Source organism: Acipenser ruthenus, chromosome 33 (assembly GCF_902713425.1).
Source record: "Acipenser ruthenus chromosome 33, fAciRut3.2 maternal haplotype, whole genome shotgun sequence".
Taxonomy (NCBI): Eukaryota; Metazoa; Chordata; class Actinopteri; order Acipenseriformes; family Acipenseridae; genus Acipenser; species Acipenser ruthenus.
Window position 1 is genome coordinate 1,583,134 of NC_081221.1, and position 23,515 is coordinate 1,606,648.

General features: G+C 40.4%; 1 protein-coding gene across 9 annotated transcripts; it reads right to left on the reverse strand.

Moving 5' to 3' along the window:
* Positions 1–426: 426 nt before the first annotated feature.
* LOC117433504 (keratin-like protein KRT222) lies at positions 427–22,590 on the reverse strand. 9 transcript variants are annotated; one of them, XM_059006643.1, is made up of 12 exons: positions 22,482–22,590; positions 21,982–22,077; positions 18,598–18,742; positions 16,374–16,608; positions 14,536–14,618; positions 13,117–13,273; positions 12,182–12,373; positions 10,929–11,060; positions 10,451–10,668; positions 6,051–6,352; positions 5,231–5,333; positions 427–2,875 (listed from the first exon to the last, which is right to left on the reverse strand). In XM_059006643.1, the coding sequence occupies exons 2-12, from the start codon at positions 21,992–21,994 to the stop codon at positions 2,662–2,664; spliced, it is 1,794 nt and encodes a 597-aa protein (XP_058862626.1). In that variant the 5' UTR covers positions 21,995–22,077; positions 22,482–22,590; the 3' UTR covers positions 427–2,661. The 9 variants fall into 9 exon arrangements, with proteins under 9 accessions (XP_058862626.1, XP_058862625.1, XP_033911710.3 ...); XM_059006642.1 differs by having other exon boundaries at positions 10,451–10,671; XM_034055819.3 differs by lacking the exons at positions 21,982–22,077; positions 22,482–22,590 and adding an exon at positions 19,272–19,709 and having other exon boundaries at positions 10,451–10,671; positions 18,376–18,739.
* Between the last annotated feature and the right edge of the window lie 925 nt (positions 22,591–23,515).

Here is a 23,515-nt window from a genome sequence, read left to right on the forward strand (position 1 = left end):
GTTGCTGAGCTGTGGACAAAGCAGTTGCGGGTGACTAAGTCTCGCAATTTCAAGAGCGATTTGGTTGCGCAACTGATCTCTCAGGTGTGTATCCAGCTAAGCCCTGCATGGCTCCGGCGTCAACCTCTAATAGATTATTTAATTTCATATCCGTGCTGTCAGATTCACTTACCACTTATAGGAATCAGAAGCATCCAGGCCTCTTTGTACTGCATCAGTCATTCTCCTTGACTACAATTCACATTTACTGTCCGAAAAAACAAGGATTCCCCACGATCTGGCAGACATAAAGCTTGCAATTGCCATATACTTTACAGTACTATACTGTATACACGTGGTTGTTGTAGTTGACAATGAGTGATGTATGCACTAGCAAGCTATTTTTTATTATTCATAGAAAATAAGCCACACAAAGAGCATTTTTTTTTTCACCATTTTATTGAAACAAACTTTGCCTTGGGTAAAAAGCAAAACCTCCCCTTCTAAAATTCCACAAATAAGAGTTCCCAACCACAAACTTCCCATTCAAATATTACACTAGCAGCATAAAACAAGTATATCAAGCAACTGCATAATAAATTGAGATATTCATGAACGCAGGCATTGTACATTCAGGATGCCACACTGATTGGTAACCACTACTATAATTAGTGTTAGTAATATTTTCTGTATAATATTAGTAGTATCATTAATCTTGTTAGAAATGGTTAGGCGCCTACAAATATCAGCTAAAGAGTGTTAGGTTGTCTCTATTGTACAATAATTATAACATATAGAGGGTACTGTATATGACTTGCATCGCAAAGTGCATATTCTGTCCTATATCACTATATACATTAGAAAAGATATACGATGCTCAAAGATACAGGTGAAAGCTGTATGGCAGTAGGTCCAATATTTTTTTGAAGGTCCCTCATTGAATGGAAGGAGCAACCAGTCCTGCATATAATATATTGTAATGATGAAACTCCAGAATGAAATGCATTAGAATTGTTTTCTGGCTCTTACTGTAATAATCTTATAGATATCATCTTTTTGGATAGGTTACACCTTGGCTGTAACCCCAGTTTCTTCAATCTAGGTCAATGGGTAACTGAATATAATGAGAGGATCGGTGGTATACTGAGCTGTTGCATGTACTTAGCAGTCATGTGAACTGATTTGCATAGTGCTGTCATGTTCTATGTTGTGGGTGTAATCTTAAAAGCGTGTGGTTCTACTATTGCTTAAAGTCAGGGTGCGGTAGCCCTATATTTGTTTTGGTTTACCAAGATCCCTGGTGAATTTTTGTAAATACATGTTTTGCAAAGAAATTCATATTTAATAGCTATTTCTTTCAGGAACAAAGCTTTTACAGGAAAATAATGGTGCAATTTTTGCATTGGAATAAATACATTTCCTAATTGTTATAATACATAATTATATTTTTCTGTCTATTTTTCGTAAAAATAAAAAAAAATCAATTTAGAGAAAAAAATAAAACATTTAAAAGATTTCTCGAACACAGGTAAAATAAATCTTAGTCCTTATAAAAGTTTACCATGGTATTTTTAATGGTATTTTCTCAGTTTTACCATGGTTATACTATGCATATTTACTCTAGTTTGCCCTGTTTATTAATATGCATTACCATGACTCTCTATTCTATACTACCATTACCTATACTTTACCATCCTTTCACTGTGCTTTATTACACTTTGCTATGTTTTTTACTATGGGAAGCTTTTATAAAGGAGCAAAAGCCAATTTTTCTGAGTCAGATTTTTCGTAGAAATCCTTCAGCTTAAGGGTTCGCAAAAAAAAAAAGTTTCTTACAACTTTTATATCATTAGCTGTAGCTTATTTGTACGTGTTCCATTGGATCAGGTACTAATATTATAATCCGCCAGATTTTAGGAATTAGGAGCCATGCTACTGTATTATGATGCCATGAACATTCCTGAAGGATTTGTACAATTCCAATGATTTGCTTGTAAATCTAGCTTACATACAGCATACTTTAGATCACTTGTACAGAACAGTGCATGCCTAATCCAATGTGAGTAAACCAGTAAAAGGCTACCTTCAATTCACCCCCATCAAAAACAACTGCAGTAAAAGTGCATTGCATTTGAACCACTGGCTGTAAAGTGCGTTTAGACTGTGGATTGATAATTGATGTCCTTCATGGTTTACTACCTTTTAAAATATGTCATAACTAAGGCTTACAAAAAAAACATTTTCAAAAATGCATGTACATAAGAACATTCTCAACCAGTCCATCACTGTTTTGCCGTTGACCCTTTTGACTAACGTCTGCCCAGTTTTCTTTCCTTTTGCCCTTCCTGACTCCTAGCTCCTACAGGACACAGAGTCACATTACATGAAACACTGTAAATGAACTTACATGTGAAACAAACATATTTTGTTTCACACAAAGGCTTCTAGCCCAGTTTGATTTAGTGTTATATTTGACCATTGAGTGGTGTATAGGGTATTACACAAACATAATAACATGCAAGTTAATCACTACACCCTACATGTGAGCTCAGTTGTTATGCTGATGATAGGTGAGAAAATGCCATAGTAAAAGCCTTGGCAATGACGTGGCTGTGCACATTTCCTGCTGTGTTGGATCCTGTGCCTCTCTGGTTGTCAATGGCAGGAAGTGACCCCTGATTGTTAGGGGGTGATGGTGGCGATGCTTCGGGACCTCTTCATGACAAGCCTGACCTCCACGTCGGCCACACTGTCCTCCTTGGTCTGAGCGCGGCTCTCGTCCGCAGCGGCGAGGTGGAGATCGAAGCGCAGTGACACAGACTTCTTCCGCAGGTGAGGGTTCCCCTTGAAGAACGAGCCCTCCCACTCCTTTATCACCTCGTCGATCTTCTCTTTCCTGGGGGGAGGGGAGAAACAATCAGCAGTGAATGTCCCTCCTTGCAACCCTTAGAAAAGCTTAGTGCAACATGCACAGGAAATGTGCAGACCCCTTATAAAAGCTTAAGGAAAAAATGCCTTGTGACTCGGATGTTTTCCCTTTTTGTTTTTTATTTCCCTCCCATGCTCAATTAGCATGCTTTAGCATCAAGGCTGGGATCAATTCCATTTCTAATTCCTTTTTAAAACTCCTTCAAAGGAATTGAGATTTTAGAGATCTAATAATTGTTGTGGTTGTTCATTTGAAGCCAATGTAATCGACTACCACGATGGTGACTTCAATTGAAGTCATTTGTTGCCACAGTGAGAAGCTCATTTTGTCAGAGTCCTACTAATAATGATCAACAGGAATTGATCCCAACCCTGCTGACCATAATTATCTGTGCTTCACTGTACTTGTCTGCTTTGTTTCACATTGCCATACAGTCATTTTTTTCTTTAAACACATTCTATGATTAGATTTATACTCTTGGCTGATTTTACCATACCATAGTAAAAATATAATGACTTTTAAGCTGGAATAATGATCCACTTCTGTTTGCACCTCCAGCTTATCTGGACCAAACACAGTGAGCATTTCATCCAGGAGGCATCATTTAACCGGCCACTCACAAGAAAAATACAAAATCACTCTAGTACTTTTATGAAAAACAAGTGCAGTTTTGTTTTCCAAAAAAAAGAGAAGAAAAAAATGACAAGAATTTCAACTGGTCTCTTCCCTCCTTCTGAAGAAATATTTGATAGGTTCCGGGAAAGGGTTTTTACAGCTGTCATTATTAAGGCATGTTTGAACAGAAACTTGGAAAGAATCCAGTCTTGTCATTGTGACCAAGCGCATGAAAGAGGGGCATACTAATGACTCCTTTGTATTCCACATGTTGATATTGAAACACAGGGCAAACAATGCAATCAGGATATTATTCAAATCTAATTTATATGAATTAAATAACTACAGTCCCATGAAATGTAAAGAGTATTTATGATGATATCTGTTTGCCAGCGTGGGCGATTTGGCTGACGCTTTGATATGGTATTGGAAACGCCTAAATTATGCTTGATTGTTATGTGATTTCATCTAAGGTTAAAGTGAGTTCCCTGGCTAAACCACTGCTTTATATTAACATCTCAATTCCCGAATACCGAATTCATCCCAAAATAAAATCAACAGCGGTAAGCAGTCACACAAATACATAGCATATCAAAGCCAAGTTCTACTGCAGGCATGTGTAAGTCTGTTGGTTAATGTTCTTTGAGCTAAACATTCTCAGGCATGAAAAAACAGTGTTCTGGACCCCGGATACAGAACAAAAAAAAAAAAAAAAGCCCTTTCCCAATTCTGTAGAAAAAGAAATGTGCATAGCTCAGGGCTTCAGAACCAGTTGTGTTACGGGAAACCAATGCATAAAGGATAAAAAATACAACATATTCTACAGTTTCTCTCCTTTTTGGTTACTGTTATATAGAACGAATTATACTTTTGTTTTCCATTCAAAATGAAAGAACATTCAACTATTTTTTTACATTTTAGAAAGAATATTTGTGAGGAAAAAACATCCTGCTAACCTTTTAGTTAAAAAAAGAGCTCAAAACAGTATAAGGGTGATAAGGCTGCTTCCCTCTGAATTCCCACAGTGTTGCACGCTTCTGATTGGAGGATTCTAGTGATGTCACTCACCAGCATTCCAGTATGATTAACAAGCTGATTTCCTAGCAACGAATCAGCTAGTTACCCCCCTCCTCCCCCCCCATAACAAGATCATAATTTAAGGCTGTCCCCACAGTGACAGTAACGATTTCTTGTTCACATCTGCAGAGCATACTTGTATTTGCCAGGACTTGCCGTGACAGATAGTCATTTAACATTTGAATAGGTGAAGAATTTGTTTGTTCCTTCTGCTATAAAGGAGGGACAATTTAAACACTTGGCTCCTGATCATTTCCTTGGTGCACCCAATTGAAGACAGTTATGAAACCCAGGACCAGATGCAGGGCTTTGTGAGTTTCAAGCCATGGTTCTTTATTTCTTTGGTCTTTACTGTGCTTTACTCTTTCATACCAGTTAATGTTCTGGGTGCCATACCATAACCTACAAATACTAAAAGAAAAAAAAAAACATCTCTACAGCTGAGTATTATTACATACCTTACAAATCGAGAGTTTTATAGTTATGAATGGGTACCATATCATTTTTGGAAACGTTTGAATTGAATAAAACTAGAGGATCAATGACTCTAGAACAGAACGAAGATGGTTTCCCCATGCTGGAAAAGTCCACGGGTTCTTTGCAGTGTCATCCACGTTGTGCCACACTTACTCTATGGTGCCGTGGGCCTCTGCACTCTCCCTCACCACGTTACCCTGCAGGATCTCATGGGTGGTCACGGTCTCGATCCTCGTCTCCTTCTCAATATCCAAGACTGGAAAAACAAAACCCGGTTAGGAGCAATAAGCGCTTAAAGACTTGTTGTCTCTCTCAAAGCGAGGCATGTTAGAAGCTGGTTGTAAGGCGAGATCCGATTTAAATAAAGACATGCATCTACACAACTCCAAACAGTCAAAGCGAAAGTGTAGTGAGAAGGTGTTGGTAATGTTAAACCAGCTTGCTGGAGATGATGTTGGCAGAAGTTGAGTTGCTCAGGTAGCTTAGGTTAGAATGATGTATGATAAAGCATGAGCAGAAATGTATGGGAAAGGATAATATGGTAGACAGTTGACCACACTCACCTTGGTGGTTGGTGGTTGGTTGCATTTGAATACAGTAACAGCTGAATAACTAATATCTATTGATAATTAGCAAGATAACAAAAACAAATTGTAGTCACATAAGCTCTGAGTCTACTATAGTATAAATACCAGGCATAGAAGCATGCACAGGCAGAAGCTATGAATACCACTAAAATCATCATGGACCATCAGTGTGGTGTTTGAGGGCTCTCTCCTAGGGTTCAGATGACCTGATCAGCTGTCTATCTGTTAATCTAGTGGCACATATTGTATATAAACAAGGTAGAATGTAATGTGGATATTTGAAATTAGTAAATGGTAACCATGGTGTGCCTCCTTACGGTGTAACAGACTAGTTAATTCCATGTTAACGTGAATTCATCAGCCTTAAAAAGGGACATGGAAATTACCTGGAAGTAGCACAAGGCTTTTCTGTCTCCGCAGCGGTTTTGATTTCTTCTTCATGTCATTCTCAGAAACCTTGGGCTCTACATGGTTCTTCAAGGTGCTTGGCTGCACTCCATTCCTCAAGGCTGGGTAGTCCCCATCATTCCTGGAGGTGTTCCATTTCATCAAATCCCCAGAGGGACCTGATTTTATTGCTTGGCTGGAAGGACGTGAGTCTGTGACGTTCATGGAGGTTATTGATTCTGGAGAATTTCCGGAGAGGCTCAATTCCAAAGCCTTCCCAGAGGCATCTGATCCATGGAGCCTTTTTAAAGAAGAGAGAGAAAGACAGGTATAATTCAAGTCATCTATGGGGGCTGCAGCGGGGAGCTGATGACCATTGACAAAACATTGGTTCACATCACTGTCAGTCCCCTGCACTTTTCAAAAGAGAAAATGCCTTAACACTGATGAGTTAACAGAAAATGAATTACAAAACATGCTACAAAAGAAAGATGCTCCAAACACGAAAATGGCGATTAAAACGTCACTGTCACTGTTTTCAGACTTTCTGAAATTCAAACAAATTAAACTCGACGAAACTAAATATTACAGGCGGGATATAAACTGGATTATGCAGCAGTCAACAAACCAGACAGATGTGGAGAAAAACTTTTCTACCTATACAGTATGTCCCCTTCTTGTACTGGACAGAGCGATCTTTAGAAGAAACGTTTCCAATCTTTTGATGTCTTTCTTGTTGAAGAGATTTTAAAGAAATCATGCAGCTCTATGCAGTGTGAGTTCAATCATTTACCGGATGCAAACTAAACCGGCTGCCAGGTTCCTAAATGCAGACTAACGGGTAGTGCGACAATCAGGCAAACGTTTGCTGTATTTATTTTTAAGTGAAAACTAAAAAATCTGTATATTTACACTATTTATTCAGAAATATGAATTTTCACAGGGAACTACTAAATGTCGCTGGGAAATCATAAAATACAGCCTTAGCAACGACTTCCTCGCTCAAAGTCCAGGCCAGTGTTGCCTCAAACTCAGGTTACGAGTTGCGTGGCAACAGTTACGGCAACAATAGCACAACCAAAACATAAAAGCTTCTCCACTATAAACGAGCATAGATAATTACAGCTAACAAAACACAGCTGTTTGAGATTTATTAGGCCCTTTAGGAGAGGAGTGTGTCTAGGTTTCGTGAGGAGCTGTGTTTCCCCTGGAGGAAAATACTATTGAGTGTTTCTCTCGTTAAAATTCTTCAGGCATGGGTGACAGTTTCTCTTAAGTTCTAGACTTGTGATGCATTATATAACACCAAGATAGTTTTCTATATTATTTAACCACAGTAACTCAGAAACACTTTGAATCTCACCGACTGGGGACAGGACAGAATCTGTGATGGCAGTGTTTCACACGACACTGCCCGTTACACTCTCCCCCCCCCCCCATAACCCCGGCGATCGGCTGCAGATCCATGCGATCCGGGTCACGGCACTAATGTAACAGAGTGGAGGCTGGGCGTGAACCGGCGATCCCGTACAACGCAAATGAGTGTCTTAACCACAAGCAAGTTGGGCTTAATGGCCTCCTCTCGTTTGTAAACTTTCATCTTACCTATGGGATAGAATCTGTAATGGCAATGTATCACACAACACTGCCCGTAACGCTGTGCTCCTGTCTACTCTTAGCTGGTGCCAAAATTGCCAAATTGTTATACTGGAATTAAGTAAATTAAAGATGTCACTCAAAACCTACCACTGCCAGAAGCTAATTGAGCTGAAAGCTGGTTAGAAGCTGTTCTGGGGAAAAAGAAAAAATATATATCTTTGATGCTACACGGTGAACGGTGAACGGTGCTGTACAGCCGCTTGTTAATGCTACTGGTCATTCAACCTTCTGGGGACACTGGGCCCAGTGTTCCAAAAGTGGGACTGTCCCGTCCAAAACGGGACGTCTGGTCTCTTTAAAATTACTGTATCCTAATTAAACAAAGTGATGCCCCAACTAAATGATGTTGAGAAGAACCATCTCCCCCAGTTCTGTACCATTTAATCAGAAATCCAGTGTCCCGTTTCAGCAGTGCTGACTCTACATAGTAATACGAGACAAAGTGTCACTAAAAAATGTTGCACAGCTCTGGTATATGATATTACTGTGGAAATCAAAGGTGTTGAGATGGCTATTCATTTTTCTATGATTTTACCCCAGATTTTCTCACACAGCTGGTCAGGAGAGCGGACGGTTCAGTGGGCGTCCTCCGATCCCACGACCGAGCCAGCTTTCGCTTCTACACCCAGGAACTCGAGAGCGGATGTCAGCGATCTACCGGTCTCTGGAGGACAAAGGCCAGCCCTGCAGGTGTCTGCTCTGAGCTCACTATGCGCCTGGCTGGTAGGGTCCGCTGTAGCACGATAAGGAGAATCTGTCCCTGCTGGTTTTGCCTCCCTAACCCAATGCGAAACCCTTCCAAATCACCAGCAAAGACCGGTGACTCCGCACTGCCAGGATGTGAACCTGCGCTGTATGACTCCCCCTGCATACCACACTGCTTCGCTTTTATCAAGTGAGCAAAGTAGGGACCTCCTGGCTATAATGTTTTTTAAACAACCGATTTGGTTGCATTTTTTTTGTAGGATCAACAAGACTTTGCGTGTCATAATTATTGATGTGCTTCAAAACCCTGAATCTGCAGACATCAAGCAGCCCATCATGGGATGGGCTGCTGTGTGGAGGTGCCACTGATGTAATTCTGTCTGCAATGTGCTTGTGAGGTTTAACTATAGGCGTTGTATCACTTAGTGGGATTTCAAATCCCTCATTACCTTTCTAATGTGCTTCAACATGATTTTTCCTTCCCCTTTTCACATTGTTAAGTTCAACGTGCTTTCTAAGGCATTGTACAGCAGCTCTTTTTCTCTATATAAGTCCAGAGGTGTTGGGCTCCTGTGTCATTCAGCTGGAGAAGAGTGAAGAAAGGCTGAGCTCTATCAAGGTCCTCTAATTGTGAAAGAACCACACAGTAACTGGAAGGTTACAAATATTTTTATAAGATCGAGAGTTTATCAGAGTATAGCCAAATGCAATCCAAAAAGTCAATGGGACTCTTATAAAAGTTTCCCATAGTAAAAGCATAGCTAAGTGTAATAAAGCATGGGGAAGCAAACGTAAGCATTGTATAGAATAGCGAGAACCAGGATTAACTATGGGAAATGGTATTGTAGTATTGTAGCGTGCACGGGGGAAGGTAGGTGACGTAATCACACACGAAGACATAAGCCCGATATACGCTCCTTGCAAAGGAGCCACCTCTTTTGTACAGTGGTATCGGCGCTATGCTTTAGTGCCAGAGGTCCTGGGTTCGCGCCCTCTCTCTCCGCCTGTGTGTGGATTGCCTCGCCCTGTGTGATGCGCCTGCCTGCGTTAACCGAGATCGTTACAGTATAAACATGGGGAAATCATGGTAAAACTGCAGAAATGCCTTGCAAAAATACTGTGGTATAGTTTTATAAGGGGGGGCTAGGACAGCATGATAAAATTTGGTGCAAAATCATGAGACCCACGCCTTTATCTCTTGGGTTTATTATGCACAGCTTTTGAGTGTTTTAAAAAATACTAGTGGTGCAACAATTAATCAATGCATCGATTACTGATCATCTGTCCTTGAATTGAATCGATGCATCAGATTAGAACCCAGTTTGAAGTCTCCAGTTGCCGGTTTGCATTAAAAGTTTGAGTGGGTGAGAATGCGCTTCTTTTAGTGCTATTATTGTAGATAAATTACGTCATCACGTTGCTAGGATAAACACTTTAGGCCTGTACATTTCTCAAGTAAAATGATTGCGTTGCTTCAGTGGTGAGTCTGTGTATTTTTTTTATTTTTTTTTGCACTAAAAAGTGACATACCTTTCATGCGATGTGTAATCGTGTCAATAGAATGTCAATATTAAATCTACCAGCTACCTATAGTATGTTGTGTTTGGATTATATGGCAATATTATATAAAACAGAAGCTGGATTTAGTACGGTAGTTTAGTTGTGATTTGTGAGAAAGATTGGTGGAAGCCCAGCATTCGGTCAATAGAAGTATCGTGCTGTTCTATGATTTGAGAGAGTGGCTGTGCTTCTTCTTATAAACAGTACTTAAGTTGTCACCTGAGGCAGGATTATTAAAGGCTATTACATGTCCAAACATCCTGGGTTTTGTACAGGTGCTTACATTGTTTCTCTGAATCCCGAGGGGTATGTTTTTGGCTTTTTTTCTACTTTTTATTTTTCAAAGAAGTTCACAGAGAAGAATCATGGGTTGGAAGAAAGTCACCTAAGTACTATTATGCATTGTGGTTAAGCTGCACGCTAGCGATGCGCAGGGTCGCCGGATCGCACCCAGCCTCTGCCCGGTTCAACTCACCTGCTCTCCACTCTCTCCAGCAGGCTGCGGTAGGTGGCGATCTCCCTCTCCAGAAGCTCCTTGGTGTTGAACAGCTTCTCGTGCTTGTGCCGCTGGCTGTCAATGCCCTGTCTCATCTCCCGCAGCTCAGCCTCCAGTCCCTGGATCACGACAGCCAGGCTGTGGAGCTGAGTCTCGTACTGCTGCTCTGAAGCCAGCAGGGAGTTCTCCAGACCCTTCTTCTGGGGAGGGAGAAAGGGGGGGGGGGGTGGGGGGGTTGAGGATCAGTGCCTTTATGCTGTTTATTACCATTGGACATCCAAGCTTACAGCTGACGCTACTTTGTCAAATATTTGCTTTTGTTGTTGTTTAAACTAAATAATAACCACAACTCAAACTTAGCTAAACCGCTCCCCTTTATTGCAGGAAGCTGTTGTTGTATTTGTTGCAACGGCATATAACGGCATGCTGTTCTCGTACAGTAAAGCATTATTCTCACCAGTGCGTGGAGGGACTCAATCTCCACCTCCAGACTCTGCCACTGCCTCCGAGCCTCATTCAACTCCGCCCTCGCCTCCTTCAGCGCCCTCCCGTCTCTGCTCATCCTCTCCTGGGCTGCCTCTTCCTCGAGCTGCACACACACACAACGAGGCAGAGGATCAAAGAATAACGGTCCTTCTTAAATCTCACTGACATAGCAACATGCACGCAAGCCTATTGTTTTGCTTGTTAATTTTCACATTAACAGTGAGCATGCCCACTGACCTCATATCATGGATCACAATCTGTAACAGCAGTGCATCACACAACACTGTCCGTTAGCAAAAGCAAGGGCACATATTCAAGGAATTAATCTAAGAATTTGGTAATGCTTTATTTTGAGTGACATAAGTAAGTATTTAATCCATTTGCTGAAATTTAGTTACTTGTCAATAGATATGCCATGCATGTGTGTGTCTAGCATTAGACTGCCCTTTGAGCTCCTATTTAATATGTATGCAGAGTATGTTTTTTGAGACTTGGTAGTTTTCCTGCTCCAGTAAAAAAAAAAAAAAAACATCCATAGATGGGTATGTAGTGTTACTGATATTATTCTATAAGCTATCCATACGACCTAAATAATGTGCATTTAAACCACATGATTGCATTCATGTTAATATGGTATTCATAGTTTTACAATCCAGTCTTTGCATGTCTGGAGCAGGAAATCAGTCTCAAAAAAACATACTCGGCTTACATTTGAAATACGAGCTGGGAATATCGGATTGTTGTGATGAGATCATAGCAGGCCTCCAACACAAAACATTTTAGACAGCATACACATAAACCCAGTCTCTAGAAGCACTAGTATTGGATGGTTCTTTATCACATCACTACATCCTGCTCCTGTGATATCATCATACCTCATTTTAACATAGCTATATTTAGGATGGCATTATATTCTCTCTTAATGATTAAGCAGTGCCATAGCCTGCACTTTAAACCGGACAGGAGACAGAGAGAGGGGGGAGCACTGAGGGGGAAAAAAAACACTTTAAAGGCAGGTAAACAACCAATGCCAATGACACAGAGACAATTTACGCTTGTGCTTACAGTATGCAGGTATTGGCCCAGGCATACATACAGTACTGTGCTAGTAGTTTCAATCCCATTGCTGTTGTTTCAATTGGGATCCCCTGCCTCCTTTGCCTAGGGAGGGAGAGGGGAGGGACAGGGAGGGTGTTGCCGGGGAGAGGAAGGCACGTTCGTTACCTGGGTGATGGCTGAGCTTCCCGGGACCTCGGCCCTCATCCCATTGCTGCTGCTGCTGGCGAGGAGGCTCTCGTAGTGCGTTCTGATCTCATTGATGAGTCGGGAGAGTTCCATTCCGCTCCCATCGTCCTCCGACAGCACTAGCAGAAGATCAGGAGCGACGAGACAAGACTGCTGCAGAGCCTGCGCTGCCTGCAGAGAGGAGGGGGCGGGGGGGGGGGGGGAGAGAGAGTAGGCAGAGAGAGAGAGAATGAGCAGAGAGAGAGAGAGCAGAGGGGAAGCATGGTGAGAGAGAGAGAAGATGAAAGCCTTTAAAATTGCTACAGCAATACTGGCCTACTGTAGGTCAAGCCAGTAGGGGAAAATGATACAGCAGATTCTCTTTCTATTCTTTTTGCATATTAATACAATAGTATAGATTATGTATTTCCAGACTCACATTTATATACGTCTCTATTATGCAATATATATTGCAGTCTGGATTGTATTAAATATAGTACAGGTATATAGGTGTATTAAACAAAAACAAAAAAGTACAAACTAATATTTGGTAACACGTTACATTAAGTCTGTATAATTATGTGTATTTACATTGTAGTTTCATTGTAAATACATGTTTACTTGCACATAATTATGTTATTATGCATAGCTGCAATGCACTTAACGTGTAAATCTTTTTGCACGATATATGTAAGTACACAATTGTATCAGAAAAGGGTTAGGGTTTTATCGTGCAAAAAGATGTACCTATTGAGTACATTGTAACTATGCATAATATCATTGTAATACACAGTAATTAGAGACACTTAATGTACAGTGTTACTTTTACTAATTTTACTTATTTGAACTTCCATACACAAGTAACAGTGTATCCTTTTTTAAATTTCCATACAAAGGGACTTAGACACAGCCAGGCCAACAGCAAGCCTGGGTACCTCTTTGTGATTGAGCTTCAAGTCTCTGATCTCCCCCCTCCTCATCTCCAGCTCTGCCTGCAGCTCACAGCTCTGCTGATCCAGGCAGCGCTGTACCTTGCGCAAGGCAGACACCCTCTCTTCCACCAGACTCGTTCGGGATTCTTCTGCGGCACACCTGCGGCAAAAAGGACGTCATCTACCAACAAGGCAACTAGATTTAACTCTGGAATTCAGGGAAAACTTGCCAGAAGACACTAGCCAGAATGTTTACTTGACTTTGTTCATTATACGTTTTACCTTTTGATTTTTGATTGAAGTGTTTGCAGTTATGGATAACTATGCAAAGGCAAATGAGATCATACATGTTTGAGAGCTGTATGACGACCACAAGAGTGCATTGAAGCTTCAGAGTTTTAAAAAGCCCCCAAGATGTGATGAGTCAAATGGAAAATGATATGTAAAGGGAGCCTAAAAAACAAGAATACACTAGCATAAAGAACTATAATATTTGACACCTGTATCAAAGTTACCCATTAAGTACCAAATAAAATTTTGTTTGAAAAAAAATGAGAACACAAGCTGCATTTATGCAATGTGATCCACAACATTTACACTTCGGTTAACAAAATTAGAGCAAGTTATCATGACAATATAGTAAAAGAGAAAAATTTAAAATAGTTATGAGTTTGTGAATCTGAAAGATCGGAACACAGTTCATTCCCTTTCACATCTAGTACTTTTAACCATTTTAGTATTTGAATATACTGTCAATAACCGTTTCATTGACTAACTCTTGCTGAGAACTGAACTTTTTCGATACGCGCAATGTCAGAACTGTCGGGAGTGGTGACTGCCTACCAAGTCATGAGAGAGATAAAGAGAGAGGTCTCTCTCGTCTGGGGAATGTGTGGGTGGGTGCAAGTAGAAAGTGGGGTTTGGAGGATATATCTGTTGTGGTATACTAGAGATTCAGGACAGTTTGGAAAAGGGAGAAAGAGCTAACATCGCCAACTGTCCAGAGATGTGATACTCTGTATTAGGGCTAGTTCATACACTCTAGTAGTAGTGAATTTCTCTGTGTAATTTTACCTGTATGATAATAATAAAACCTGATTACTGTGATTTGGAATTGCTTGCTGTGCCTGGTGTTTTTACTCCCAGTGTCTCAACAGATATTAAGGAGTAGGCTTTGTTTTCAATGCCAGTTCAAAATGCTCCAGCAAAATTTCAAAGTAGCCTGTCCTCAAATGAGAACAATGGCACTTAATGGGTGATCTATATAGTGCTAATAAAATATTTACATCAAATTGATCAATACCAGGGAAAAGTTACCAGGGTAGGACCAAGCATGTAATGCATTGGGATGCCAAGGGCACACCTTCCATCTCGTCTTTGTTTCCAAGCTGCATTTTGGATCTGTAAAGCTGTTTAGCTGACCTTGTTTTGAGGTGGTTCAGATCCATGTGGGTGATATCAAACTGAAGGGTCAGGTTTGCATTCTCTACCATCAGACTGTGCACCTGCAGTGGGGATTTAAAACAGGGCTTCACTTGCAAGATGGATTTGTGTGTACTTCCACATAATTATAATGTTATTATGTATAGTTACAATGCACAGATATATGTAAGTTTGCAATTGCATCAGAAAAAGGTTAGGGTTGGTCTTAGTGTTAGGGGGGTTAGGGATAGGGTTAGGGGGGTTAGGATTAGGGTTATATCATGCTAAAAGATTTACACATTAATTATAATAGCACTGTAATTATGAGTAAGTAGCTACTATGTAAATACACAGTAATTAGAGACACTTAATGTAAAGTCTTATCAAAAGTTCTTCCTAGGTCAAGCTTAATGTCATCCAGAGTTGCTTTCTCTCAGAAACATTCCATGTTAAACGCTGTTGAGTCTGAACATGACAAGTACTTCAATCTCAAGTGCAACTCAAAGATAATCAAAGCCTTTTTCAATCACCACAGATATCACTGTAGGGCTAATATGTTCTAAATCTTTTTCCATGGCCCATGGATGCATATATATATATATATATATTTTTTTTTTTCTTCTTTCAAGCATCACATGGTCTTAGTATGTGTCTGAACTGGAAACTCATCAGCATTAATGCAGGCCTTAGCATGTTGTGGCACTGTAGGCATTGAAGGATTCCCCTCTCTTGTTTAATGTATTCGTTTTAGTTATGCTTGTCAGTGATTTACAAGACGGGTTTGAACTGAGGATTACGGGAGTCAGATTGTTCCAGAAGGAACGGGAAACCATCGTAAAGCATTTTAGCAGAATTCCAGTACATCTTATCGAGCACACATGTGCCATCCAGTTCACAGATCATAAAAACAACACTTTTTTATGATCTATAAAGTTTTTGTAATTATGTGCAAGTATGCATGTATTTATTAAGTAACTGCCATGTAAATACACAGTAATTAGAGACAATTATTTTATCTGTAACTGACACCAGAATGATTTTAAGCATGAAGGCAAATTAACCTGTTTTTCCTCCTCCAAAATATCAGACGAAGCACTAATGAAATAGAAAACACAGCGCTCTGAGGAAAATGCATTCAAATCACCTACTTAACTTAAATTGCAAAAACTACAGTTTATCAAATTGAACTGTTTCAGTACCACTACTGACTGCAGCTCCAGTGCCTTTGGTCTAATAGATTTTGTACTTACATGCAGAGACAGGCTGACTGACAGACAGTGATTGGGGTACATGAAGGATGGCCTAAAACCATCTGACAGTCATCTCTGTTCAAAACCATGTGAAAGGCTTTTCCAAAGTAGATAGGATCTCCCTTTCCGTGTCTTATTAGGACATACTCCCAATAAATATATATTTGTTTTAATTTATAGGCGGCCTTTCTGGAAGCTGTTTGTTTTCAAATACACTTTCCCTTGACACAGGTATGTTAAACATACCAAAACATCGTGAAGTTGGCTATTTTAAACAAAAATTCCATTATATATACTCTGACTCTGACTGTGAATGTAGAAGCCGTTTGGCGACTTTCACACGATTTGATTGGCTGTTGTATGCTGAAATTTGCATTTCCTGATTACCTAGATATTGTACAATACTGCATATGTACTGTAAGAAACCATGTTATGTATCACTTGCTCAACTGATTAGAATATATTTAAAAGGTTTGACCAAGCGTTTCCCAGAAAAAATTCAAGCCCCATTGAAACATTGAAATAGCATGATTGCAACCAGAATAATAATGACGTGCAGAATTATTCTGCATTGAAAAGCCAACCTACTTCCCCCCTGAGCTGGGTCAGAGCCCCCTCTGCCTGGCTCCAGTCCTTCTGCTGGGGTCCGTGGATCTTCATCCAGCCGCAGATCTGCCTCTCCAGCCCCTGGTTGACCTTCTCCAGGCTGCAGATCTGCTCCAGGAATCCGGCCAGCCGCTCGTTCAGGTCCCTCATGATCTCCTGGGCGCTTGAGTGCAAGGGCTTGCTGACCGACACCATCCTCATCATCTCTGCAAGCTGGCTGCGCTGACCAGGCAGGGGGAGAAAGCCGAGTGAAGCGCTAGTTTAGGAAGGAGGAGTGAGTGAACGAGACAAGCTCACTGCTCTCTAGTGTTTTAATTGATTTCATTTTATTATCATTTTTCTGTCTCCACCTGGCTTCGAAATCTGCTTTGAGTTTGTCTGGAGAATCCTAGTTGCCGGTACTGACAGCCTTCTGCATTCCATTCAAATCATCTGCGGCCCCAGCCTCTTATAACATATATAAAGACAGATGTATATATGATTTGAAGGAAATGAACAAGAGTGATCAGTCCCGGCACTTACCAGGATACTCCAGGTAAACTCAAAGCAGTTCAAAGTCTAATTAAATTAAATTAAAGACTGAGAGTGAAGCTTTGATAACACGTTTCTTATCAATCAATCACAAGCATGATAGAACATGAATCCAATACAATTTATGATGATTGCACACTAATGACGCTGACAGCAAAATTAAAGGGTACCCTCCCCTTTAATGTGAAAATACACACGGATCAGTGCCTTGATCACAAATCCCAGAGGCTCTCCCCTTTCACCCTGTTCACAATCCTAATATAACCACCCCCCTCCCTACCCCCTCTACTGACATCTTAACTCACTGTGCAGTTCAAGACCAGAATCCAGCTGCCTTTGTGTTGCTACAGACAGCAGGGCAGTCACTGGCTCAAGCCTCACAGACTGACTATTGCTGGCTGTCAGTTCTACTCTGATACCCCTGAAGCCTTTATGAAAGGTCTCCTGGAAAGAGCGGGTAGGTAAAACTAACTAATTGTGAAATTAGAGCTATTCTTTCTAGTTGTTGTCCTGGTTGCTGAACAAAAGCCAGAGTCACACCTCTGGCAAAAACATCCCGCTTTTGACAGCACTGTCGCTATTGTGCCCATTGTGTGGCTGGCCTTATATATAAGAGGCCTCCATTCAGGCTCACAGCAGCATCCTAGCTGGACACGGTTAGGGTCCAGTTCTGGGGTATACCAACAATAACACAAAATGTATTCGCTTATTTTATGTAATGCTAGGATAAACATGGGGGTTTCATGTTGAATATCCTTTCAAAATAGTCTCCCATTTGGGCTCCCGAGTGGCGCATCCGGTAAAGGCGCTCTGCGTGGAGTGCAGGATGCGCACTATAGCCTGGATGTCGCCGGTTTGAGTCCAAGCTATTCCACAGCCGACCATGGACGGGAGCTCCCAGGGGGCGCCGCAAAATTGGCCGAGCGTCGCCCGGGGGGAGGGAGGGTTAGGTTGGCCAGGGTGTCCTCAGCTCACCGCACACCAGCGACCCCTGTAGTCTGGCCGGGCGCCTGCGGGCTTGCCTGTAAGCTGCCCGAGAGTTGCGTTGTCCTCCGACGCTGTAGCTCTTGGGTGGCTACACGGTGAGTCCGCGGTGTGAAAAAAAGCGGTCGGCTGACAGCACACGCTTCGGAGGACAGCATGTGTTCGTCTTCACCACTCCAGAGTCAGCGCAAGGGTGGTAGCGGTGAGCTGAGCCTAAAAAAATTAATTGGCCATTCTAAATTGGGAGAAAATAATAAAAAATAATTTGCAACGACTAAATTTTAAAAAAATAAATCAATAGTCTCCCATTTTAATGAGCTGCAAAACTGTCAATCAAACCATATTGTCACAATATAAAAATCTTCCTGGAGAAAAATAAACCTGATACCCACCACATAATTACCTATTAGAGAAAGCAGTAGTATGCAAATGTATTAGAAGACCTCATTTATATCCTTAATGTACCTACCTGCATAAAAAACTGGGTGTGAGCATTTCAATTTTCAGTCAGTAATCAGTGCTATAGAAACAATAGGCACTCATGTGTAAAAATGTTAGGAATCTTAAACTCCTGCATTTTACCATTTGCAGCTATGTGGGCTATTTAAAGAATGTTCTGTCAGAGAGGCTGTGTGGTCCAGTGGTTAAAGAAAAGGGCTTGTAATCAGGAGGTCCCCGGTTCAAATCCCACCTCAGCCACTGACTCATTGTGTGACCCTGAGCAAGTCTCTTAACCTCCTTGTGCTCCGTCTTTGGGGTGAGACGTAGTTGTAAGTGACTCTGCAGCTGCTGCACACACCGTAGTCTCTGTAAGTCACCTTGGATAAAGGCATCTGCTAAATAAATAAATTTATTGTGGGGTTAAAAACGCACCTGGAAGTCCTTTAAAAAGAAACAAAAACAATAGCGACTTGCTTAAGTAATTCCATGGATGCGTATCGCTTTTTCAAAGTTGTTTGTACTGCGTAATCTCTCTCAGCAAAGCAGAACCACACCTGCTGTGGAGCTCTAGCAGAACTGAAACATGCATTTAGCACTGGTCCCACCTAGTTAATTATGTGAGGTGGCTTAAACTTGTGCTGCCCAAGGTAAACAAACTCCATTGACTACAATAAAGAACTAAGTTTTCCATAGTAAAAGCATGGTAATGCATTGCAAATCCTAGCAAGAAAACTGCAAAATTGACATGCAAAACATACTCTTGTAAACTTAAAGGGTGATTCCTACGAAACCATGTTTCTAAAATACAAACATAACACCTTTCACCTCAAAAATTGCCAAACAGCTCTTTGAGAGTATAGCTTTACACAACAAACAAAGCCCAGTGGCACGGTACAGAAAATCAAGTTAGAAATTCTTCTTTACCTGTTGGTCTTTGAGGACGGTATACCAACTGGTGAAGGGATTTACAACAGCAAAACAAAGAAAGAGTCAAATGACTGCAGGGTACTGAGACTGCAAAAGACGCACAGGCTTCTGGGGTTTGTTTGCCTCGGACTGCTTCATTGCCAGTGGATTTTTTACTATCTCAGACATCTGGCTTAATTGGCAAGTGGACAGATTAAACATTCACACTATTGCTTTCGTGTTCCTTACAGTCATAGGCAGCATTAGATTCAGGAGAGGGTAAAAACACACATACAAACAAAGTCCATGGGCTATGAGAATGCAGTGTGTAAGACCCTGGGCAGTTTGCCATATACAGTGGCTCTATTTCCACATTTTATTGTGTTACAACATGGAATCAAAATGGATTTAATTTTGAGTTTTTGCCACTGATCAACACAAAAAAGTCAAAGTGAAAAATAAAATCTACAAATTGTTCTAAATTAATTACAAATATAAAACAGAAAATAATTGATTGCATAAGTATTCACCCCCTTGAGTCAATATTTGGTAGAGGCACCTTTGGCAGCAGTGTGGAGTAGTGGTTAGGGCTTTGGTGAACAGCAATTTTCAACTCTTTCCACATATTCTCAATTGGATTGAAGTCCGGGCTTTGACTGGGCCACTCCAGGACATTGACCTTTTTGTTTTTAAGCCACTCCAGTGTGGCTTTGGCTGTATGTTTGGGGTCATTGTCCTGCTGGAAGATGAACCTTCTCCCAAGTCACAGGTCTCTTGCAGACTTCAGCAGGTTTTCCTCCAGGATTTCTCTGTACTTTGCTGAAGCCATTTTGCCCTCTATCTTCACAAGCTTTCCAGGCCCTGACGCAGAGAAGCAACCCCATGGCATGATGCTGCCACCACCATGCTTCACGGTAGGGATGGTGTTCTCAGGATGATGTGCGGTGTTAGGCTTGTGCCAAACATAGCGCTTAGCATTGAGGCCAAAAAGCTCTATTTTGGTCTCATCAGACCATAGAATCTTCTTCCACTTGGTCTCAGAGTCTCCCACATGCCTTCTGGTAAACTCTAGCCGAGATTTGATGTGAGTTTTTTTCAACAATGGCTTTCTTTTTGCCACTCTCCTATAAAGGCCAGTTTTGTGAAGCACCCGGGCTATTGTTGCCGTTTGCACAGTGTCTCCCATCTCAGCCGTGGAGACTGTAACTCCTTCAGAGTTGCCATAGGCCTCTTGGTGGCCTCCCTGACTAGTGCCCTTCTTGCCCAGATACTCAGTTTTTGAGGACGGCCTGTTCTAGACAGATTCACAGTTGTGCCATATTCTCTCCATTTCTTAATAATGGACTTTACTGTGCTCCGTGGGATATTCAATGCCTTGGAAATGTTCTTATATCCTACCCCTGATTGGTGCTTTTGAAGAACCTTATTCCGGATTTGCTTTGAATGTTCCTTCGTCTTCATGATGTCATTTTTGTTAGGAAATGTACTAACCAACTGTGGGACCTCCCAGAGACAGGTGTATTTAACCTGAAATCATGTGAAACACCTTAATTGCACACAGGTGGACTCCATTCAACTAATTATGTGACTTCTAAAGACAATTGGTTGCACCAGAGCTTATTTAGGTGTGTCATAGCAAAGAGGGTGAATACTTATGCAATCAATTATTTTCTGTTTTATATTTGTAATTAATTTAGAACAATTTGTAAAAAAAAAATTTCACTTTGACATTATGGACTTGTTTTTGTGTTGATCAGTGGCAAAAACTCCTAATTAAATCCATTTTGATTCCATGTTGTAACACAATAAAATGTGGAAAAGTCCAAGGGGGGTGAATACTTTTGAGAGCCACTGTAATACCTAGGACTGTTAGTTAACTAGAAATGCTAAGTAAGAAGTAATTCTCAGAGTTTAAAATGTTGGTGAATGCCCTATTAATGGCAAACACCCCAGAAACACTAGTGATCGGTCCACTGTAACATGCGACATGTAGGTTTATATGGGAAGACTGCGGCTGCAGAGGATTACGACATCTGAAAGATCAATCTGGACAATAACCAAGTCGCAAACAGTGAGTCAATCAGAGAAAAAAAAACAATATTTTAGATTAATATTGGAATACTAACAAACTTGTGCAAAATCAACAAATACATCTCCTGTTTTACTACAGTAGATGTTTTACTAGCTGTATCTTCATGTAATATTCACACAATTAAAAACAGTATTATCTAAGTGCTGTGGGACCTATGCACTGAATAACAATAACCACTGCCCTTCCCTGCAACAGCTGTGCTAGACCATAAAAAAGATACAAACGATTGTTACTGACTGAGGAATCTTTTCTGTTTGTTTTTTTTATGAACATTTCTCAGGTCACCCAGAAAATGCACTAACATACTTGTTCAGGCTGTCTGGTTGGTTTGCTAATTAGGTTTATGAGGTAGATATACTGCGTAGATGTAACCGCCTACACATTTCTGTATATAGGACATACAGATACCAGTAATATATATTCATACAGATAGATACATAGGGTTTATTAGATATAGACAGGCAGGCAGACAGATAGATCGAGGCAGAAGAAGGGGATTGTAAAATACACTAGAGAATAGTTTATTATAGTATTTCTAGATCATGGTATGAAATCCAGACGTGGTATAGAAGAGTAAAGAGTAAAGAAAATAAAGTTTATAAAGAAATAAACAAAGAAACGTGGCTTGAAACTCACACAAGCCCTTCATCCAGTCATGGGTTTCAGAACTGCCTTCAATTAGGTTCACTAAGTAAATGGTCAGGAGCCAAGTGTTTATTAAATTGTTCCTCCCTGTAGTAAAAAGAAAGGAAGGAAGGAAAGGTTGAACACAATTGAAAAACATCAGACTTGTTCAATTTACAATTTATATTGGAAATTAAATTGCTAGCATAGCCATTACCTTATATATTATGTTGCGTGTTTTATGTCTTACTAAATAATAAATAGGTTTCCTCAAGTAGTAAATAGTACACTGTAAAATGTCAAAAATATATTCTATATTGACTCTATTTAAAAGTAACCAATGACCTCTCTTTTCGATAACTTTTAAAACAACAAAACACCTCTTATATTTAAGTAAAAGAAAACTTAAAACATGTTTGGCAAACAGATAAACACAGAACAACAAGAAGTAAACATCACATTGTACTTACAGCAAAGCCGACAGACAGACAGACAACTATAAAAAGTATTACCTTTTCAAAGATAAACCTCAAAAGGTTGATATCTTTCTGACCCTTTGTTTTGAATAATCCTGAAGGTTATGTTGATGTGAATTGGCACTTTACCACAATTGGAATGCAGTTATTCCAGTTTCAATCTTCCCTAACCGTCGCTACATTGTAACTATGCATAATTACCTTGTGGGTGTGTTTTTACGAAGTGCATGTACCATGCATTTAGTAAGCAACTACTATGTAAATATATGAGAGACACTTAATGTAAAGTGTTTTACTGTGCTCTTTTGAATGGTATAATCTTTCAATATAGCTTTTAAGGGCGGACACAATAGAGATGTCATGCTACCTGGTTTGATTAGGATAAAGCGGTATTAGGCAAGCTCTGTCTGTGACACTTCTGCGGTGGGTACATTATGATCCCTTAATACCTCTACATGTTTTGCCTCTTTTAAGGTGAGCACGACATCAGTTGTGGCTCACTTTCCTCTATCCTCCTGTCCCCTGCCTTTTTGATTACGCCAATCTGAAAACCTTGATTGGATATCAATATTCAACAAGTCATTTCCCAAAAAAGCTTGAAGCTCACACACTGAGGTTTGCAAGATACACAATACTGTGTCCATCTGCCTACCATTATTATTAGTTTATTTAGCAGATCCCTTTATCCAAGGCGACTTACAGAGGTGTGTAAACTATGCATCAGCTGTGGAGTCGTTTACAACAATATCTCACCCAAAAGACAGAGCACAAGTGACTTACTCAGGGTCACACACTGAGTGAACTGAGATTTGAACTGGGGACCTCCTGGTCACAAACCCGTTTATTTAACCACTGAACCACACAGCCTCCTATGTCATCCTATAGACCACTGATTGCCATAACACAGTGAAGAAAATTGAATTATAGTTTATTGTGTTGTGCTTTTTTTAATTAATTCATTTAATAAGGTTTGGAATTTCTGTCTGTATTTTGGATTTTATAATAATAATAATACTAATAAATACTACTACGACTACTACGACTAATAATAATAATAATAATAATAATAA